Source organism: Cricetulus griseus, chromosome 2, assembly GCF_003668045.3.
Source record: "Cricetulus griseus strain 17A/GY chromosome 2, alternate assembly CriGri-PICRH-1.0, whole genome shotgun sequence".
Classification (NCBI taxonomy): Eukaryota; Metazoa; Chordata; class Mammalia; order Rodentia; family Cricetidae; genus Cricetulus; species Cricetulus griseus.
In genome coordinates this window covers 360,551,852-360,574,832 of record NC_048595.1, presented here as the reverse complement: position 1 = coordinate 360,574,832, position 22,981 = coordinate 360,551,852, and the positions used below count along the sequence as shown (strand labels likewise).

General features: G+C 38.0%; 1 protein-coding gene across 1 annotated transcript in view; it reads right to left on the bottom strand.

The window, feature by feature from the left end:
- Positions 1-20,871, bottom strand: part of Ctnnd2 (catenin delta 2) — a 654,324-nt gene extending 633,453 nt beyond the window's left edge. Inside the window, exon 1 of the mRNA XM_035439156.1 lies at positions 20,740-20,871. Within this exon, the coding sequence (XP_035295047.1) occupies positions 20,740-20,871 (132 nt within the window). The remainder of the gene's footprint in view (positions 1-20,739) is intronic.
- Between the last annotated feature and the right edge of the window lie 2,110 nt (positions 20,872-22,981).

Below are 22,981 nucleotides of genomic sequence, written 5' to 3'. Positions count from 1 at the left end.
GATGAGGTGTTTAATTTTAATTGGACATGTTACTTAGGTGAGCCAAAGGGGGATTTTGATGGCTGGATTTCAATACTTTGATAGTTAGACCTTGGTAGTCAGCCTCAGGAGGAGGAAGTGGACAAATAAGTTAATAGACCTTGGTGGCTAGCTTTAGGAATGTAATCTAATGGTTTTCAGCAAGAGAGGGGAAATGGGAGAGAAGAGCAATGCCTGCCAGAGGTAATACACCATGCTTGAGCTGCCCAGAGTCCCTTCAACTATACTTCCTGATTTAAAACAGAACTATAATTACTAAACATAAGATTGTAATTCTTCTCACATAAAGCCTTCCACCTGAGAGATAAGATTCCCTAAGACGCAGGATGTTTAAAGAGAGGCAAAGAATTCTATCCTACAGGGAAGCTCCTTAATCTCAGGAAATAAACAAAACAATAGTTTCAGGAAGTCCCCAAAACTGGCAAGATCCACTTGACCACTCCTTCCACAACAATACATAAGCAGTATTGCCTGTTGAAAGGCATTCAAGCTCAGCTGCCTAGAGTAGGCTCAAACCAGCAGAGCTTCCTAGAAGAAGCAAAAACCAGGGGAGACACCTGAAAGAGACAGAGAACTGAGTTGCCCAGAAGACGCTCAGACCAACTAAGTTACAGGAAAAGACTCTCCAACATATTGAACTACCTGCAAGTTGTACAGTGTGTTCCAGTTTTCCAGTTCTTGTGAGTTGTCTCCCACCCTAGGATGGGATGTTGCTTTTTTTTGGTGATGCAACTCTCTTTGAACCATTTCTGCCCCCCCCCCAACATCTCACCCTTACTCCTGTAGATAATGCCAAAAAAAAAAAAAATACTTGTTCATGTAGTTTAACTTTAGCCTGTCATTCATTCTCTATCTAGGCTGAGTAGACATTTGCTCACATCTCCCCAGGACTAGTGTCACAAAACAGAATAGCTACCCCCTCTACCTTTGTATTGTTTTTTTTTTTTTCCACTGTCTACATTAAAAATTGAAAATTCCTGTGTCTGGACATGTCCTTCCTGATTACTTGGAAAACAGCCCAGTTTTAAAGTCGGAGTAGTAAGAAAGATGACTCAGAAAGTCAAGACAGAGAAAAAGGGTGGGTGGCAGTCCCCATGCCTGTCTGTGTCACCACAAATCAACTCTGGCATCATTTTTACATAAATCTTTCATTCTATGTACGGAGTCTTTCTCCTGCTGCCTCCTCCACTAGACACACCTGAAATTCAAGGCAGTAAACTGCCAGGGCAGCATTTTCAATACGAAAGAAAAGAGGGTTAGAGTTGAGCCTACACTAGGATTAAAGTTTTGCTTAATAATTCATTTGTCCTCTGTCACGGAACAGTAGTAACACAGCTTATCACTGGATACTGTAACAACTTGAAAAATGTAGAAGAAAAAACAACTTCTCATCACCTGACATTCTGAATGTTTACACAGACATTATTACTCGTCAATTGACTTCAAATATCTCTTGTATTGACTTAAGTCAAAGGGGCGTCGTTGAGAGACACATCCTTCTTACCATTGACAATTTGATGACATTGCTCTTTCGTTTAGTTGGCACAGTGGTACACTGCACATGCAACAGTACTGTTACATAAAATTTTCATATGGAAATATCTAACTGTCCATCCCAAGTTTTTTTTTTATGTTAAGTGCCCTAATGTAATTATTGCCATTTACATAAAAATAAATAACAACAGTACCTAACATTTGCTCAATGCATTCTCCCTACTATAAATGATTCTAAACTGTCATTAGAAATTGCCTTTCAATTTCTCATAACCCTTCAAGGTAGATATTCTTGCCAATGATTTTAATAGATGGAAACACTAGAGGAGAGACAAGTTAAATAAATAAAACACATATCTTACAGCACTCCCATTTATGATTAAAATGAAGCCATTTTTAGCTCTGTGTTTTGGATAATTCTTACATCTTGACACTTCTCTATTCGCCAACAAGTTAGCCAGCAAAGCTTCTCTGGGAGAGCTTTTCCTGTCAGATGGACTGTGTCACTGCATATGTACCAGTGTGGAATAAGAGAGTGTGAATGACATGGTCCCTGGGTCTCAATAAATCCTCAATGATTTTTAGTTGGTATTTTATCAGTAGAAGCTCAAAGCCTGGCCAAGGTGGAGATCTTATAATCCATATGGACTGATTAAACCCATTTCTTCCCCAGTTTCTGGGCCTGTAAATTGAGATTAGCTAAATATCCCCTGAAACCACACCACAGAGTTCAAGGTCAAATCAAACAATGTTTGTAGAGGTACTCAGCAAACTGTATCAACTATACCAACCATCACTTTTTATTAAGTCAACAGGGAGAAAATTGCCTCAACCTCTTAGTCCACAATTACCTCTTCAGACAGCTTCAATGTCCCTGGGCTCCTATGGGCTTACACTGATAAAGCTTTCCATACTTTTTACAGTGAAGTAGGGCAATCTATAAAATAATTTCTGGACCAGTTGATATCTTCTGGAATTTTATAGAGCATGCGCCTATGTTTACGGATGAAGCCCAGTATACTTAGTTTTCCTACTAATCACACTAAGAGGTCATGAAAATGTCCAAATATCTACAGTGTTTTGTTCTTAATTCATCAAGGAATACAGGTCAAGATAAAACAATTTTATAAGATAATTTAAATCAAAAATAGTGCTTACAAATGTCAAGAATTACCATCAGCTATTGCTTATTTACAACTGTTTCCAATGATGCTGAATAAATGAGTATAATTTAAATAATTGTTTTATGAAATTGAGGATATATGCATTACTTTGACATACATTTAAAAATGGCAACATATGAAAAGCTTCATGAATTGAACAGGGATTGTTATGTAAAATAAGATTGTTTTTAATTTAAATAAGAGTTAATTTTTAAAAAATGGCAAAGTAACAGTGAGGAGTCTAGAAATTTTAATTCAGAAACATCGCACTGTCACTATGCTTGATGGTTTAAAACAAAGTCAAGGACTGAAAACATGGCTTAGTAGTTAAAGAAAATGCACTGGTCTTGCAGAGAACACAAATTCGGTTCCTACCACCCATTCCTGGCACCTCACAACCACTACCTGTGACTCCAGGATATCTTTTGCCCTCTACTGACCATGTGGACAACTGCATTCACATAGGCAGGGCTCCTCTTCCGCACCCACACACATGCATATACCTAATTAAAAACAAAAGCCAACAGCTGAATATAGTGGTGCCTGTGTTAAATCCCTGTACTTGGGACAGCAGAGGCTTCTGGATCTCCATGAGTTCCACCTGACATAGATTCAGGACAGCTAAGGATACATAGCAACATCTTGTTTCAAAACAAATAAATACAAATAATAACTTAAAAGAGAGACATAAATAGGACTAAACAGCAATCTTTGAGAGCATGCTTATTTCTTAGTATCAAAATCTTCTACCTTAGCCTGGAGGTGATGCTGAATGTACAGGAAAGTGAAGGCACCATCCCAATCCCAGCAATTATGGCTACATAATAGCATGTGCACAGGGGAAAGTAACAAGAGCCAAGAGCTTAAAAATTTCTAGAGAAAATATTATTGGCTCTCACCAGAGAGAAACAGTAAGTACAATTAGTATTTTCTTTTCTTATTTTGAAGTGAGAAACATATATAAAAGGAGAAATTTCCCTTATGAAAATGGGCACTATTGTTACTGTCATGACTACTATGTACATAGCATCCAAGTTAAAATTATTTACTCATTGTAGAGCTATTTAGCACTTACCTACATAGTAAATGTAATTATACACACATATATAACATTTTTCCCATTACATCAGACTGGCCCCCTGTGTACCTTCTTTTTGTCTCAGCCACTTGAGAGCTAGAACTAAAAATTGTCACTTTTCATAATATTTCCATCATGAAGATTTTCTATACAAATAATCTTAATACCATAAAAAACATTTTAAAACTAAGTCTTCTTAAACTGAGGCATGAAACGCAAATCAACAATTCTGTAACGTTCTTAGCAATTTGCAATGGAAGTTGTAGTCAGTCTGAAAAACCCATCAATTAAATCAAAACATGTTGTTGTCACGAGTAACTGTGACTTCCTGTTATGTGTCCTATAGGGGCACTGAAGGAGTCAGAGAGGGCAACAGGGGCACCCCAAGTACTCCACAATCACAGCCATCCAAACATGGCAGGGCTGCAACAAGGCTGGGGTTCCAATAGCAAGTTCAATATTAGTTTAATTGTAAATTGTACTCTAGCACTTAATTTCATTACATGGGGAGCGTGTGTTTGCTGTGAGTGATGGTTTAATTTACTTTTAAAGAGAATTTGAGAGATTTTTCTTGCAAATCTATCTGAAAACATACAGAAGAAATATGATAGAGGAGTGCCCCTGCTGGGCAAAATTTGTAGAAAATGATAAATAAAGGAAACCCAGTAAAATTGATTGTAGTTGTTCTTACAGAAAAACAATTGCTTCCCTAAGTCTTTAAATAGCTCTATATTCCTCGGGATTATGGTGTGTGTGTGTGTGTGTGTGTGTGTGTGTGTGTGTGTGTGTGTGTGTGTGTGTTTGTTGTTGTTGTTTGTGTTCCTAATGCTCCCTTGCCTGAATTTCTCTCTTGTTTGTAATACTTCCTTCAGGTAGTCACAAAGTGAACTTACTCTAAAGGTGGGGAAATTTATTTTTGAATCCCATTTAGTAACTTAATAGTCTGTGACTATGTGAGTTACATTTTTTTTCTCAGCCTCATCTTAATGTAAACAAGGGTACAGTGCAATCTTCCTCATGCTGGAAAAGATAAGGATTCAGGAATATAAATAGGGAAATTTATATTTTGGCACACTGCTGTTAGCTATTCCTGTCACTATTGAGCAGAGCAACAGTAGTTATGTGGAAATAAAATACCTTACGCTTTTCCTTGCAGATTCAGTGCCTGTCAGTGTCTGTAAGTTCAGACTGGCTGGGAAAAAGAGGACTCTGAATTAACATACATTTGTCTCAGGCCCAGAGGGAAGATGGGAGTGACTCTATCATGCATATGCTCCTCATGAACACATTTTACTAAAGACTATCTCAAAAGAATGCCAAATGCCTTCTTGAAGAGCTCTCTCTGGTCTGTGACTGCTCTCTCTGCATGGTAGGGCAGGGAAGCAAAACAAACAGGGCAGCCTGCAAAGGCTCCTTTGTCAGTCAACCCCGACTGGTTCCTGCTAATCATTTCTTTACAGTAACTGCCTTAATTGCAGACCTTACCTATGAGTAAATGAGCCATTTTGCTTAAGGAAATGGCCTTTAATTAACTACAGAATGCCAGCCAAGTCACAGAAACAAGTATAAGGCAGACTTCTCCATCCTACTCTTTCCCAGGAAGTCAATTCAGGAGGCCTTGCCAGAAGTCAATGCCCTGGAATGCTGCAGCAGATCGCTAAGTTTTTAAAAGAATCCCATACTCATCTCCCTGATGAAAAGGAGATGTCACGGGTCTGCTTCAAAGGCACTGTATATACCACACTGTTTTGGAAATCGATAGCCACCAGGTCCCATATATTCGACCTAGTGAGAATCATTGGGTTGTGCCAGTTCAATTTGAATTACTCAGCAAACAATCAAAAACAGGTGTCCTCTAAAACAAACTAAATCAAACAAGAAAGAATTTGTCAAAAGGATATTTGTATATCTCACTAAATCTTTGGGGGGGGGAATCAAACAATGAAGCTGCCTTTTTTCACTGAACACAAATTCCAATTGTCCTAACTCTTGCTATGAGTCAGTGAATTACACTCAAAGCAGCAAGCTAGGAAAAAGACACACCAAAACTCAGATGTTCCCATCAGTTCACTTGACCACTCCCTGGCCATCAACGCTTCATGGTTAACATGGGCTTGGGGCACTGTACACAGCATGGACCTTAGGGTGGTTGGACAGCCACCACAAAGATGTCTGCCAAAAAACTTCTTGACCCATTCATACTAAGAGTACCAGTTATTTGTCTCATTGCATGGACAATCTGCACTGCATGGACAAACTGCCATGGCAAATGCTTATTGAGGCAAGAAGGGTGCATTTGGACTCATAGTTTTGAGGGTCCAGCATGGCAGGGACATCATGAAGTCAAGAGCTGACCATTTATATCCAGTCCAGGAAGCAAAGGAAGATGGACAATTGTGCTCAACTCCCTGTATCTTTTTTGTTCCAGCAAGCAATTGGGGTCAGTCTTCACAACTCTAGAAAACCAATCGTCCAGTCTTCTGAATCTTAAAAACCCTCACAGATGGGCCTAAGAATTTGTCTCCAATATGATTCTGGATCCTGTCAAGTTGGTAATCAAAATAAACCAGCACACCAAACTAGATATGATATGACATCATTATTAATTCAAAATGCTTCTTGAAAAGACAGGTGTGGTAGCCCATGACTTTATGCCAACACTTGGGATGCAGAAGCAGGCAGATCTCTGTGAGTTTGAGCCAGCTCACTGAGGCCAAACAGTGAGACCCTGTCTCAAAACAAACAAAAAAAGCCAAACAATATACTTTTGAAAAAAAAAAAACAAATTTGGACAACAAAATTTCTTCTAAAACTTAGTTACATACACAGATAATTATAATAATTAAATATATATCATTAATAAAATAAACATTATCTCATTCATTTATGTGCACAGTGTCAAAAAGGTCATATTAGATTAAGTTGATTTCAGAATTATTTCCATCCCATTAGTATTGGTACAATAAGAAAGATGTCACCAAACACTGGCAAAGTTATGAAGAAACTGGAGCCCTCACATTTGTAACATCTTTTCCAAAACATTTTAGTAGCTCATAAAATGTAAAAGCCTAGGTGACTGGAGAGATGGCTCAGCAGTTAAGAGCACTGGCTGCTCTTCCAGGAGTCCTGGTTTCAAGTCCCAGCAACCACATGGTGGCTCACAACCATCTGTGGTGAGGTCTGGTACCCTCTCTGGCATGCAGGCATACATGCAGGCAGAACCCTGTACATATGTATAATAAATAAATAATTAAACCTTTTAAAAATGTAAAAACCTAGATGTCATGTAAACTAGTAATTTACTCATGGGTCATAACACAAGGTAAATAAAAAGCAACAGTCCATACAAAACTGTGATCTTGAATAGTCACAGCATGATCATTCCTGATAGAGAAGAAATGCTTGTATTTACAGTCAGGACTGCTGAGAGACACTCTGAAACAAGCCAGCCTGCCTAGAAGAGGCTCAGACCAACCGAGCTGCCTGCAAGATGTGTGATGAGCTCTGGCTTTCCAGCTTATATGAGTTGTTGCCCATGCTGGGATGGGATTGGTTGATGCAGTGGTCTCTTGAGTCATTTTGCTCCTGTTAAGTAACCTTCACTCACCATCACTGTGAGTGGGACTGTGATGGTATCCTTACTTTGCTCTGTCTTTGGTTCCCTATCTGGGTGACTAGATGTTTGTTCATACCTCTGAGGAATAGTTTCACATAATAGTTAAAGAAACCCAAATGATCTTTGACAGGTAAATGGGTTAATGAAGTAAGATATCTGCTGACAAGGAAATAGAATGTGGGATTAAAAATCAGTAGGATCTGAATGCATGCTTTAAAACAATAAATTAATTAGCCAAAGTGTCATAAAATGTCAGTCCCTATTAATTGCTGTTACCAGTTAATGGCAGCACTGTACATCTACTTCTAAGTTACCTTTTTAAAAACTATTTAATCTTTCCACCCTTCCTATGGAGCAGAAGAGGGATAGAATGAGTTTCGGTGGGGGCAGGGGAGGATTCGAGGGAGAGTGAACTGGGATTGATGTATAAAATAAGATTGTTTCTAATTTAAATAAAAATATTAAATCGTCAACACACAGGAAAAGTTTCTGATGCCAGGCCTTCTGTGCAACCCAGCAAAGCTCCAAGAATGGCGATTTCTCATCTTGGCGCCATCTTAGATGTGGATGTATATTTTCTCACTGGCATTATTAAAGGCAAGTTCTTGGACACTATTCCATGGAGGGCAGAGTTGCTCCTCCCGGTTTGAGCAGAGCTCCCTAAAGAGAGAGTATTTCCACTCTAGATTATTAATTTTAGGAATAAATTGCCTGTGTCTTTTGGCAGGAGGTCAATAGCAGGCCATTCCAAGTCTCTGACAAGCACTTGGAACATGCAGTATTATTTATTAGCTGTACATTCTTTTGTTAATATTTGATCTGAGTGTCATGCTGGCCTGTTTGGGTAGACAGCTTCTCCTCTGTTATGGATGAGCCAGTTTCAGGGACCAGGAAATAGGGCTCACAATATCACCTCTAACAGAAGATCTGAGTGTCCATATTGCACACTGACTTGTTTGTGATTGCCTAAAACAACTCTGGGAAAATCTGATGCTGACCTCTCTGTTGTTTTAACTCTTCACTTGAGTGTAACTTCACCCGGAAGATAACATCCAGTTGTGTTACACTGCACAAGCATCCCCACATGGCTCATTCTATCGACTTGGTGAATGGAGCTATTTAGCCCTGTCTTTCTAAACGTGGAGGATCAGGTGTCAAAAGTGATTATTCTCTTTTGGCCTTATTGGTATAGAGTTGTTCTTTTTTTTTTTCTCACAATAATTAGGACTACTATAGTAGTCCAGCTGGTTCCTAAGGCCAGGCATAGAGCTTGGAAGTCAGAAGCCATCATTATTGAAAAAGGAGAATGCTGATCTCCACATTCCAGTGGCAGCAGGCCACAGAGCAAGCTCAATTAGAGCCCAGGGCTTGAACCTGGATGTGCCCTATATGATTTCATCCAAGTGACAGCAACTTGAACATGATTGATAGCCTGCCTCGGGCATGTTTACCTATGTCATTGATGCATAGTACAGACAACTCTGGTCCAAAACTGATTCTCTACAATAGGAATGTTCCAATAAATTAGAACTGCATTTAACTCAGTGTTCTCCAAGTATGACACACCATCCATAGAAGTGACTCATTCCCAGTGAGGTGTCTAGATTGTCATTAATGACCCCCCTCAGAAATTGCTAGTGGAATTGTCAGCCCCTCCCTATCCCTAGCACACTGGAGCTCAGAACTGAAGGGGAACCTATCTTAGCCTGAACAGAACCTTTGTGGTAGGAAAATATTTCCTTCGGAATATCAACAGAAAGCATGTTGCATGTCTGTTGTGGTATTTAAGACAGGAGATTGTGTACAGAAGTGAAAGCCATTACTAACTCACAGCAAACACTCTCATGTTTCATGTGAATTTCCCCCACAATCTCCTTGAATACAATTTTTAGCAGATAAACTGAGAAATTTTTAATCCTAGGAATTTCTCTCATAAACAAAAATATTAAGCAAAAAATTATAAAATAAAAAGTATTTAATTATATGCCTGATAGAATGTTTTGCATGTGAATTTATAAAAAGTTACTTATATGTATTTTATAAAGTAATGCAATTTTAAAGAAACTTAGTAGATACTCTTTTAAGAAAGCATTTTTATTTAACATACTATTTATGGCTGCTCCCTTGTTCAATAATAAGTTATATGTTGTCCTAGTTATTCCTACCACATATCTGAATGTTGGATGGACAAATGCTAGGCTGACAATATTTTTGCCCTGTTTTTCTGAGGAAAAAATGCTTTCCCTGTTTATTCTCCCTGGAGTTCTATGTGCTCATTTCCTACTTTGAGAAAACCACTCATGAGGAATTGATTTTTATACTCCAAGAGTTCCTGCTTTGTTGTCCTGCCTGAGGCCCTTATCAGTAATTAATTATGACATATTTTCCCAGTGAGTTTGTAAGGGTCGTTAAACTCCTTTTCAAAACTTTGCTCCAGGCATCTCTGTCAGAGCAGACCCAATGACTTATGTACAAGAAAGTATGACATGCTGCTGCATTTTCTCATACTAAAAAAATTGAATCGACATAAAAGATCAACAGCAGTATAAAATCCAAATAAAATTGCACTATTAAATAATCTACAATTATTTACATTTGTATGTATTAGAAAAATGTTAAAAAGAAATTTAATGATATAAAAATACTACTGATATGTTAAATGAGCTAAGACAGGTTAAAATAGTAATCAAGCAAAATAAATATTGTATCTCATTAATTATATTTTCATATAAAACTCATGGAAGAAAACCTTGGTATTTGTGGATTTCCATAGTAGTTAAGAATTACCTTTATCATAGAATCCATAAAACACTAAAATATCACATTTAAAATATTTAATATGATTTCACATGATGAATATTTAACAATGATTTCTTCTGACAAATATGAAAGAATAATGAAAGGCATTAAAACATTTTTCAATCTTTATATGCTAAAAGCTTCCTTCTTGCTTAGCATGCAACACTGAGTTTTCCCAGCCTCTAGTGCCATAGGAACCCCACAATTAGCAGTTATAGAGAAAGGGGCACAAGGAAATCCCAAAAATTCACCCTTAGAATAGAGCTGAGGTCTTCAAACAGAAGAGTGGATACAGAAATGTCTTCAGGAGAAATGTATTCAGAATCTTTTAGAGAAAATCTGTTTTAAGAGGTAAAGGCAAAATACCTCATAGGAAACCGCAGAACACATATAAGTGAGCTGAGAATGGTATGGGAGGGAAAGACTATGTGTCCTTATTTTTCAGAATTAGTGTCTCATAACTGGTACTTGTAGCATTAACTGTCAAGTTCTTACAGCTTGCTATCCTTTTTTGTCCCTCATTTCTAGGTTTGTCCATCATTAGTCTGACCATTCTGACATACCTTAGGATCCTTTACCTCCATACTCAGAACTCCAGAGCTCTACACACGCCCGTCATCCTTGTCTGTGACATGCAGACATCTTGCTCTGAGGTTCTGTCCTATCTTTGTTATAGACTGTATTTTAAACTACAGAGACCCCCACTATGGAGGCTCCTAGCAATGCCTTCCCATCTGAATCCACACCTTGAACAATACTCTGCTCCTAAACAGCTGCTGATCCAGTAAGAAAATATAGGGGCAACCGTGCTTTCATTATTTCTTCTCTATCTATACAAGGCTTGAAACAAGATAGAAAGTTTAAAAGTCAAGAACAAAGTAAGTTTCTTTTTAATTTTGACGTGTGGAAAAATTTCCCTGCTAGTATTATGGAATGCATAATCCTTGCCTTTCTGACTAAATGAATCTAAAGTTCACTGGTCTTTGCAGGTAATCCCTTCTGTACTTGACCTTTCCCAAAGGTGTTTTAATTTCCTTCTCTTCATGGATAATAATTCTGTCATTACTTTCACAAAATGTTTCTCCAAAATACCGTTTGGAGGATGCTTACCAGTGCTCTGTCATGTTCCATACTGTGTTATCGGAGCTACAGCTGCATTTGTAGTATCATTAATCATGTTAAAAGATCATGAAATATGCAAAGCTGGGGAATAGCAATTAAAATAATATCTTACAAAGGCAAAAGATAATCTTATCTTTAAAATAGCTTTCTTCTATACTGTATTGGATAGTTTTCTGTGTCAACTTGACAAAAGTTAAAGTCTCCAGAGGAAGGAGCCACAGTTGAGGAAATGTCTCCATGAGATCCAGCTGTAAGGCATTTTCTCAATTAGTGATCAATGGGGGAGTGACCAGCCCATGATGGGTGGTGCCATCTCTGGGTTGGTGGTCCTGGGTTCTATAAGAAAGCAGGCTGAGCAAGCCATGAGAAGCAAACCAGTAAGCAGCTCCCCTCCATGGCATCTGCATCAGCTCCAGCTTGCTGGATCCTGTCCTGTTTAAGTTCCTGTTCTGAATTCTTTCAGGGATGAACAGCAATGCTGAAATGTAAGCCTAGTTAACCCCTTTCTTTCCCAACTTGCTCTATAGTCATGGTGTTTCATCGCAGCAATTGAAACCCTAAGACATACAGCATACTAAGGTTCTTTAAAATTATAAATGTAGAAGCTATATTTTTTAAAAAGGGAGGCATGATATGTGATGGAACAATGCAAAAGATCAAAATTTATTTTAATTTTACATAAAATTAAGAAAAAAATTTTAATCAGAATTGGAGTTTGTTAGGAGATATATTTAACATGTATTTAAATCACAGGGCTTAACAGGAGGACAATTGTTCAGGGGAAGAGTCAGGGTGAGCCAAGTGTGGACATGGACTTCTCAAGCATGAGTCACCAAAAAAATGAAAAATGCATATACTTTATATATGACTTTTATGGCACATTACATGTCAAGTACACAGCAGAGTGGTTCAGTCAGAGTGAAAGCTCAGAAAATGCCTTTACTATACTGAACTAATTGACTATAAACAAGAGGACTCTTTTTGCTATCTAAGAGACATCAGTGTATTCAACACTGGCCTGATGGTGGATGTCCTTCTGTATATATGTTTCTATTATTAGTTGATGAATAAAACACTGTTTGGCCAATAGTCAGGGAGGAAGGACAGGTGGGGCTATGAGAGGAAGGAGTGAGAACAGAGAGATGCCAGGCTGCCCAAAGAGTAACATTCTGGATTATGGGTAAGTCACAGCCTCATGGAAATACATAGATTAATAGAAATTAATAGAAATGGGTTAACAATTAAGACAGAGCTAGCCCTAGCCATCAGCCAATAGTTTTATAATTAGTATAGCATCTGTGTGTTTATTTGGGGCAAAGCAGCTGTGAGATCAGGCAGGACAAAAACCTCCATTGTAACTGGCCCATAAAATTCTTCTAAACTCAGGAATATAATTTACAAAGTGATATTGGAAGAATAGGTAAAACTAGAATAGCAATAGGGCATCGGTGCCTAAGAGGCTTCACAGTTTTGTGTGCTTTTCTGTATAAATCATTTGGAGTAAATAATATACAAAACTTTGTTTACATTTTAAAACTCATTATATATGCTTTTCATGAAGGCAAACTGAAAATCTGAGAATCAACCTTTGTAATAACAGTCCTGGGCACACAGTAGGAGCCGGTAAATGCTACCTGAAATGCCTTTACATAGAGTAGCATGTGCCCAGAAATCTTCTGTGTGGCCTATTCACTATTGAGTGTGCCTGGATGGTAGCATTCCTTAAAAATTCGTTTATCTAGCCAACATAGTTTGTAAATGCCAAAAAGCACCAAGTAAGACTGTAGGACTCTTCAACTGATTTCTTCTGCCTTATAAAAAAAAAGACACTTGGAATACTTGGGAGATGTGTCGGAGGGAAAGGGTAAAGGCATAACCATGTTATGGTAACGACCAGAGTCTGGATGCCTGGCACCTCTTAATGCCATGTATGTGTGGCAGCCCATCTGTAATCCTAGCCACGTAGGAGACAATTACAGAGGATGCTTGCATCAAATCGGCTATTTAGACTAGAAAAATTGGTTAACTATGGATACAAGTAAGACACTGCTTCAATATCAGAAAAGTTACTAGATAGTTACTTCTGGCCCTCCCACACATACATATATATGCAAACAAACATAGATGTATGTACAACATAGACAGACATGCAAAAAAAATGTAAGTTAAGAAAGCTGCACCTGGATACTAATTTTTGGAAGCATGTGATTATCAAATGATATAGTGGCCAAATAACAGAGATGTTATTTTTAATCAAAAGTGTATTTCCAAGGTATACATAGTATTGCAAAGAGCAAATGTAATATTCATATTTATTGCAAACAAAACACAAAGGCAAATGTTATCAAGTGTGGTGAATACAAATTCGTTTCTAAGAGAGCATGTCAACATCATACCATTTTTTAAATGAAGGCATGCAAATGAAGACCAGAGTGGTTTTCCTCCAGCAGATCACAGGCAGGCAAGCTTTTTCTCTGGCAGTGAAGAATAAACTCCCGCTCTCTCCTTTCCCCACTGGAGAGTGTGCCAGGCCTTCCTCACAACTGCTCCTCTCCACTGTCACACCAGCTGTCAGATGGGACAGACAGCAGATGTGCTGTCTCCTTTTCTATTCAATTTCCTCATTTTCATGGTTTTAACACGAGAGTCTTGGCATTATTGATGGTTGCTTTCCAGTTTCTTGTTTTAAGTTCCCATCCCCAGGATTACATCATCATTTACAGTGTGACCATGAATCTGGTGAGTAAACTTTTTTATTCAGTGAGGAGTCCTAATACTTAGAAATAAAACCTTTCATCCCTCATTCCCCATATCTCTCATTCTCTAACTTGGTTCAGCCCAACTCTTTACATATTCTGAAGTTACAGACTCAAACCAGCAGATAAGGGCAGTGTGATGACAATAAAAACAGTAACACAAATTTCCCCAAACAAGACTCAGTCAGACTGGCTCTGCAGCCATTTTTTTCCTAGTCCTTTTGAAAAGGTTAAATATCTCCATTTCACTTGTATACTGGATTCAGATCACTCTTGTCGACTCAATGACGTTCAGGTAACATCCATTACTGGAGTCATGGTCATTCCCACCATAATAAGACCAGATCTCCTGAGACTTCTGACCCACGTGGCCCCAACCATTGTTGCATTTTAAAATGCATCACATATCTGTCAAGAAGGCAAAACCCAAACCTGAGAATCAACCTTTGTAATCATAGTCCTGATCACACACTAGGAGCCTGGCAAACACTACTGAAGTACACGCTTTGATGGCAATGAAGGTACCACTCTGCTCTTTGTCCAAATGACTGGCATCACACCCTCACCACACACTAAACCCTCATCCTTCCTGACTCCATTGGTAAGGCACACTCAGTTACAGGACAAGAAATAAAGATTAGGTATCTCCAAAATCACCTAGGAGGAGAGACTTGGTAACTGTTGGAAATGAAGCAGGATTCTGAGACAAGAAAACTTATCCATGGGATTTAACTAACCACCTATCATGCTAAACCATCTATTTATGCTAAAAACAAAAGCGGGAAATCCATCAGTTAAATGGCAATCAAGATAGGAAATTGCAGGAAAGAGAAAAATCAATGAACACATTTATGTCAAACAATGCATGACTGCTGTGTTCAAGGACTCATCTTAGAAGCATTTCACTCACGTCTTCCTGTGTGGTAGCAAGCCTGTCACAAATCATGGTGTAGCATGTCTCAATTTATGGTGATAAACTGGAATTTATTTCCATTCAAAGTTCGATACCAGCCTGAGTCTCATTAACAACTTATTCTAATGAAGTCCACTAGATCTCCATTGTGCACATTGCCCTAGTGTCTGCTGCTGCTAGTATAAGGTTTTCAGTGTGTAGGCTGGATGGGTTAATGAACTATTCAACTTACTGCATTCTAATTCAGAACGTATGCCTGCCCTACAAAAGAATGACTTCCCTGCTGCAGGAATGACTGACTTCCAAAGAGAGGGATTAGAAAATGACGTGATGTCATAAAATATCACACTTGAAATTCCCTGTTAATAAATGGGGTTTCTACTCAAATAGCCAATTTTCACAATTACCTACAGAATGGAGGTAAAATTATATTCTTTAAATGAAAAATACAGAGATATATTGTATATGTTATTGTTAATGATAAAAATGAATAAATGGGACTGTAAGGATGGCTGAGCAGCTAAGATATATATATCCTGTGTGTGTGTGTGTGTGTGTGTGTGTGTATAAATAATCTCAGAAGGCTGAAACAGTTCCCAGCATCCAAAATGTAGGTTCATAACTCCAGATCCAGTGGATCCTATAACCTCTTTTGACCTCTAAGGGCACTTGGACAAATGGCACACACTTACACAGACACACCTACATATCCATGAATAAAATGAAAACATAAAAAATAAAGCCTAACTTTTAAAGTAAGCTTTTTTGAAGACATAAGGTTTGGTAGGTATATCATTCATTTGTTTAAACTGTATGGATAAAAGTTATACTTAAGTGAGAAAACAATCCTTAAAATTGTTTAGTACTAAAATCCCCCAATGAACACATGATGGATTGTCTGCATCAGACAATCCCAGGAACGCTCCTGTATTTTCCTTCTGCGCTTCTCACTCCCCCTAAGCAAATACTGCACATCAGAGCACATATCTGCCTTCAGCTTGCTCTATGTCAAGTTCACAGGAAGGCGTTCAATTCCTTCTCATAGTAATCATCTACCATGGAAGATTCTTAGCTTTGCTCCCCGAAGCCAAACAGTAAATTATTTAATTACATAGAAAGAATCAATGTTTAGGTTTTATTTTATTCTTCTCCTCAAAAATTTTGCAAGTAGATGTGTAGCTCAGTGTTACAGGTCCAGCCTAGGATGTTGGGGCTTTGGACTTATCCTCAATAATGAAAACACTGTGTGCATTGGGGGGGTGGGTTTGTAGAAGCTGCTTTATTTACAGCAATGAAGCTTGGCATTAAGGACCATGTTTAAGTTCTCAACATTGATCCAACACTAACTCAGCTTAAAGAGGAATTGCCACTGAACAAAGCCTACAAGTATTTATTTTACACTCAAATTTTCCTCTGTAAGTTCTGATTTCTTCTAACTGCTCCTATGAACACAGTATATTCACATATCTTCTTAAGGAATTACACACCATAATCAGTATAATCACAGGTAACATTTTTATCTTTTCCTCCTAACTTCTCTGGAATATCACAAGTAATTTTTAAATAATTTGTTTTTATTTTTCTTAAAAATACTTTTAATTTTATATACAAACCCCAGTTCCCCCTCCCTTCCCTTCTCCTATCCCCTGCACTTCCTTCCCCCATCCACTCCTCAGAGGGGTTAAGACCTTCCTTGGGGAGTCAACAAAATCTGGCATAACAAGTTGAGGCAGGACCCTCCCTGCTGTATCAAGGCTGAGCAAGTATCCCACCATAGGGAGTGGGCTCCAAAAAGCCAGTTCATGCCCCTGGGATAGGTCCTGGTGGCACTACCAGGGAACCTACACACACACAACAGTCAAGTCACATACCTGTCATCAAGTTTTAATGATTTTTCATTGAATATGTTTGGATCATAGTTTTCTCCTCTCCCAACATCCCTCAAATCCTCACCACTTCCTTACCTACCCAACTTCAACTCTTTTTTTTAAATATCAGTTTATGGTCTTCCGTTTTAAAGACGGGGTAACATCATCATAGACCATTCCTTATACAATGTCTCACAATTTTGTTTCTAAATACTACTTACATGGCTCCAACTGATGTTTATTAATGATTACATTATTGACAGAAAGGATTGGTCATCATTTCCACTTTTACTAGCAAATATTCTTCTGGGTTTTTTGAGACCCCTCCAACAAATAAGCATTGTACTAAATATCCATAGATAGAATATATATATATATATATATATATAATATTCTATATATAGAATATATATATATATATATATATATAAACAATCTGAAGTTTCAGAAGACATGTTCAAATTTTCAAAGGATTCAATACTCTTATTGAACATTTAATATGTCATAGCAATGACATTATATACAAATAGATCATTTGACTAAGGAAAACATAGCAATTCACTTCCTTAACCATTAGGTAGAATAAAATATTAGTATTGTTATACTGGTGTACTTGATAGAATCAAATGAGAATTTGTATTTAAAATTCAGCATTCATAACACATGTATCCAAAGGTAAATGCATAGCCATGGCTTGTTTGAATTTCCTCCTGTGAATTTTGTGTTTATGTTTTACTTAGTTTCCTAGTCTTGTCTATTCTTTTTCTCATCAACATTAAAAAGTGTACTATTAACATTTGTTGCACGATGGCATATATTTCCTCTTGGGTATTTTACACTTTTAACTAAATAAGTTTTTATTTTCATTTTGTGTATGAATGGTTTGCCTGTCTCTATATATGTGCCTGGTCCCTGCAGATGTCAGAAGAGGGCACCAGAATTAGCACTTCAGAGACCACTGTAATCTGCCTTATGAGTGCTGAGAACAGAACCCAGGGGTCAAGAGCACCGAGAACAGCCAGTGCCCTTAACCACTGAACCATCTCTTAGCCCACTTTTCTACTTTTTAATTTAATTTAATTTACTATTGTTCATGCCCCACCGCCTCACATACCACACACTCCTTAGTAATTTGCCTCTTCTGCCTACAAGCCCTCAGCACCATTGCCTTATATCAACTATCTTTCCATACTGTTTCAAATATGCTTATTTTTTCATGTTTATGGCTATAGTATTCCCTTGGGCATGTTTTTCTATATATTGCAAGGCAGTAACTTTAATTTTATTTAAGATGTTGATTCACACAGGCATCATTTAAATGTCCCTCTCTAAGAAACTGAAATACTAACTGGAGAGGAATTAGGACCAGGCTCACATCTGAATCTATGCTAAGCCCTTCGTTATGTCCTACAGAGATTAAGTCTTTCTAGTTCCATCCACTTTATACTGCTGTGGTAACTATGTTTGGTGAAGACGATTCTATCCTTCTTTGAACCTTCAAATACTCGTACATCCATAAGATCTTAAAAGTTACTGTTGGTCTACGAGTAGATGGCACTGGCAGACGGGTGACTCAGGTTACAACTGCCTAAACTTGGGCAGGGTATGTGACTCAGTAGAGTGCTTCTGTAGCCTTCAAGAAACCCTGGATTGAATCCTCAGAAACTCATACACCAAGCATGTTTGTACACACTTGTAACTGTAGCCCTTGTAAAGCAGAGGCAGGGGAATCAGAAATTCAAAGTCAATTTCTTTAGTTAAATAATGAGTTCAATCTCAGACTGGGTTACAGGAGACTATCTCAAAATGACAACTACACAACTGTTTAGCTTTACTTATCCCTTTCAGAGATGGCAATGAGGTGATAACCTGAAATTTCTCTACACAGGACCTTGAGTGGCATGCCTTTTCATACATTGTAAGCTACACGACTGAGTCCCACAATAAAACACTGTATTTGTCATTAGACATATCTTGCTCTTTTAAATTTTCACCTTGCATTTTATATTTTATCACCCAACTAAAGTCGGTGTCTCACAAAGACTTCCAGATCAAATCCAAAGACACTAGGCTAGCTCAACTATGGTGAGGAAGTACCTTGAGTTCCTGGACTGGCATGAACCCCTGCTCCTGCTCTTCCTTAGAATGATCAGAAAACTCAAGAGTGGGATTTTCACTAGCAAACTCATGGAACAGCTCCTACCTAACATTTTCCCATTCTATTATATCAAATCAATCGACTCAGCTCTCCCTGTAGACCTATTCAACCGCATAGTTCCTGAAGTGGGGCTGGGGGAGGGGCACATCTGACAGTATCATTGATCTTTCTTGCCAATGGCATCTCCTTTGGCCTCACTGATAGACTGACATGTAGGAGGCATCCTATACTTATCCATTCAGCGGCCCCCTTTCCTAAACCTTATCCGCTTCCTCTGCAACCTTTCATTTTGTTTATGGAGCAGTGAATATTCATAGTCGCCCCACCTTTGAGCTGTGCTCTGCCACAATGTTTCTGCTGTTACTTGTGTCACTTTCCCACAATGCTTTTTTTGTTTGGTTTGGTTTGGTTTGGTTTTTCGAGACATGGTTTCTCTGTGTAGCTTTGGAGCCTATCCTGGCACTCGCTCTGGAGAGCGGGCTGGCCTCGAACTCACGGCGATCCGCCTGCCTCTGCCTCCTGAGTGCTGGGATTAAAGACGTGTGCCGCCAATGCCCACACATTGTGGCTTTCCCACAATGCTTTTGCTAAACCAGCATCATGGAATAAAACAACTCAAACTCAATGGAAAGCTGAATGAGGCCTGAAGAAACTAGGGTGTGAAGGAGCAGAGAGATAGAGCTCCGGGCAACAAAATATAATCGAACAGAAGAATCTGTCTCATGTTCTACGGCATCACAGCACAATGAAAATCTGCAAAAATTTACTGTTTACTTCAAAATAACTAGAAGAAAGCAGCCTGAATTTATTTCACTAGTAGAAATGCTTATTACCCCATCTACAGATTATATAGGTTAGGTTTCAAGTTATAATACTGCATTTTCTAAACAAATGCCAAAGTTACATGTCAATTACATTTTTTAAATGAAGAATCCTGCTTTATTCCCTAGAATATGCTCAAAAAAAAAAACTATGAGTCTCCATCCAAATTTCTGTAATCATTTGCCATCCTTGATTTACAAGAAACATAGCTTTTGTGGAACTTTTTAAATCTTCAACTTAAATTTTTTTAAAGTAATCTATTTTTATAGTGATGTCATATCTGAGAAGTCAATCAGATTTTGATGACTTTGACAGGGAAAGTTGTAGAATTTTTCCTGTATTGTAATTAACATGTTTTATATGATGATTTCTACTGATTTTCCTTAAACTCTCAAGTATTTATATTTCCACACAATCTTTAATATACAGTGTGATCCACCAAAAAAACTTCCCCGCCAAAAAAAATGAATAGCCATAAAAAAAAAAAACACCAGGAAGGGTGTTTTCCTTTCACCTCCTGAGATGCTTAATTATTATCAACATAGTCTTAAATTTTAGCTTTGCATATAATTGTTGACAGTTTATTAGACACCATTTCCGTATACCAACTATTTGAACCTGAAACCAGCAATAACAATAAATATTAACATATAGTCCAAAAATTCAACTCCATGAAAGTGTTCTTCTCCATATGGAATATGTTGGACTATGTTTTTAAGAAAAGCTGCCTAGATCACAAAGCTGTCTAAGTAATAGCATGAAGTCAAAAACAATTTTAACCATATTTTAGTATTATTTATCTAATAAATACTAACATGATATTATTCTCAAACAATGTAACCATCGATGTTCACCCAAAGAAGCAATTTTCACATACACCCATTAATAAGACACAAATGAAATGCTTCTACCTGTTCTTTGACGGAGGCAAGGATGGCAGAGGTGGTCTCTGTCTCAGAGCCGTCCCCATTGGAGGTGTTTAAGCCTGGACTCAAGGAGCTGGTCTTCTCTGAAGCTGAAGGAGGCTGGTCTGGGACAGGCATAGCTCCTGCAACACAAAAGGACAAGTTCAGACCAGCCAGACATAATCGTAAACAGACACAGCTATGGGGAATACAGTTGGGGGCATGAAAGTTACAAGCTGTCCCAACAAGTATGGTATAATTCCATAACAAGGATAAGAGTAAAGTTAAACAAAATGTCACTCTATATCAACCCCAACCACATCTGAGACAGCATGGGCACAACTCTGTTGTATTTTATCTTGCATGTGGGACAATAAATTATGATAAGGTAGAACAGAGATATTAAGGATGAAAAAAGGAATAAAAACATTGAGTCTAAGGATCTAGTTTATCTAGAGGTTGATATCTGATTTACACAAATGCATGACTCTTTTCTACTGGTATGTTTTCAAGATAATACATTACACATCCCCCTTTATAGGAAAACTAACACAATATAAATTATTATCCATAGCTAAAGGGATGCCAAAAAGAAGCTGGTTGGTCTTGTGAAATACAGAAATAGTTAAGTTCATACCCTGGCAGAGAGCAGACAAAACCTCTTTAAAACCTTCAGGGATCTTTTTGTTCAGTTGATTTTTGTCTGAGTTTAAGAAAGAAATCAGAAACTCAACTCACATTAGCACCAATGAAAAATGGACACACTGGTGCAGGCTAAACAATAGGACTCAACAAAGTTATTTTAGTTCCATTATACTGATCAAATTCACAGAGAATCAAAGTTTAATGGCATGAGGTGGTGGGCCTTTGGTGACTGACTGGGCTATTTAGTAAAAAGCTCTCATGAGTGTGTTGATGCTATGATAAAATGGCCCAGAAGGTCTCCTCCCTCTTCCACCATATGAAAATATTGTGAAAAGTATTATCTATGAACCAGGACATAGGCCCTCACCAGACACTGACTCTGGTGTGCCTTGAACTTGGGCTTCTTGATTCTCTTTAACTCTGAGAAATTATGATGATGATGGCGGTAGTGGTAATGATGATGGTGGTGATGATATATATTTTTGTGCATGTATGGATTTTAACAGGGCTGAGGACTGACCCTTTGCACAGCAGGCAAGCACTCCATCACTGGCAGTGTGAATGGTTTAACACAAAGACTGCTCTGCCAGGTGCATGTCTCCTCTAGCAAGGATCATTAACACAGAAAGCATTAGAAAACTAAGAAAGTTTTCCACATCATCCTAGTAAAAGGTTAAGGATGAATAAAAGTTATTTTCATACCCTCACAACAGTATTACCTGTCCCTCTGGGACCAGTGTTAATCACATATGCAAAAGCATTTTCTATGACCCCACTCTGAGCATCCTAGCTTTGTACTGTGGTAGAATTGCTACACATACTCTTTTTTTTGGGGGGGGGGGAATGTGCCAAGTTGCCTCTAGTGGCTGAAGTGGCTTTTGAAGCTTCTAAATTAAAGTCCACACTGTGAACAATGGCAAGCTGCAGGAACAATGCACATGTTGGAGCCATGGCTACACATACTCTTATTCTATGTAATGTGTTATAATTCTTTAATTATACTGGGTTATTGAAACCTAAGAAAGCCCACTGAAGTTCTATTTTACTCAAAATATATAATAAAAATGTGTCATTCAAACTCCTCACTGTACCTTTCAATCAACCAACTCGGGATCAGGCTAGCATTGGAAATTAAGCTCATTATAAATAGAACACATGTGTGTGTTTAGGAGAAAGATTAACAAAACAGAATTTGAATACACAATAAAGATCAGCACAAATATGACTACAGGAGAGATGCAGTTATAGCTAACATGTTCAAGATGTCTATTCTAAAGGATGAAAACCAACAGAATGGATGCTCCCTAGATGACTTTGGTGGGGTGTTGGTAAGATCATCTGTGACATATATATTTATTTATATCGCTTTCCTATGTGTTCTCCTATTCTGGCAAGTGTCTTGATTATGTAGGACATACACATTTAGGTAAATAAAATGCACCCAGGTAAAGTAGTGAGATCTATGGCCTTGAAATTGGGAGATGTTTCAGAGCGGAAGGAGGCAGGGACAGAGAGGATTAAGAAAGAAAATGACACATCTATCACATCTGAGAAACCCACCTCTGACCTTGATACTTGACCTTCCACCAGTGCCCATACAGGC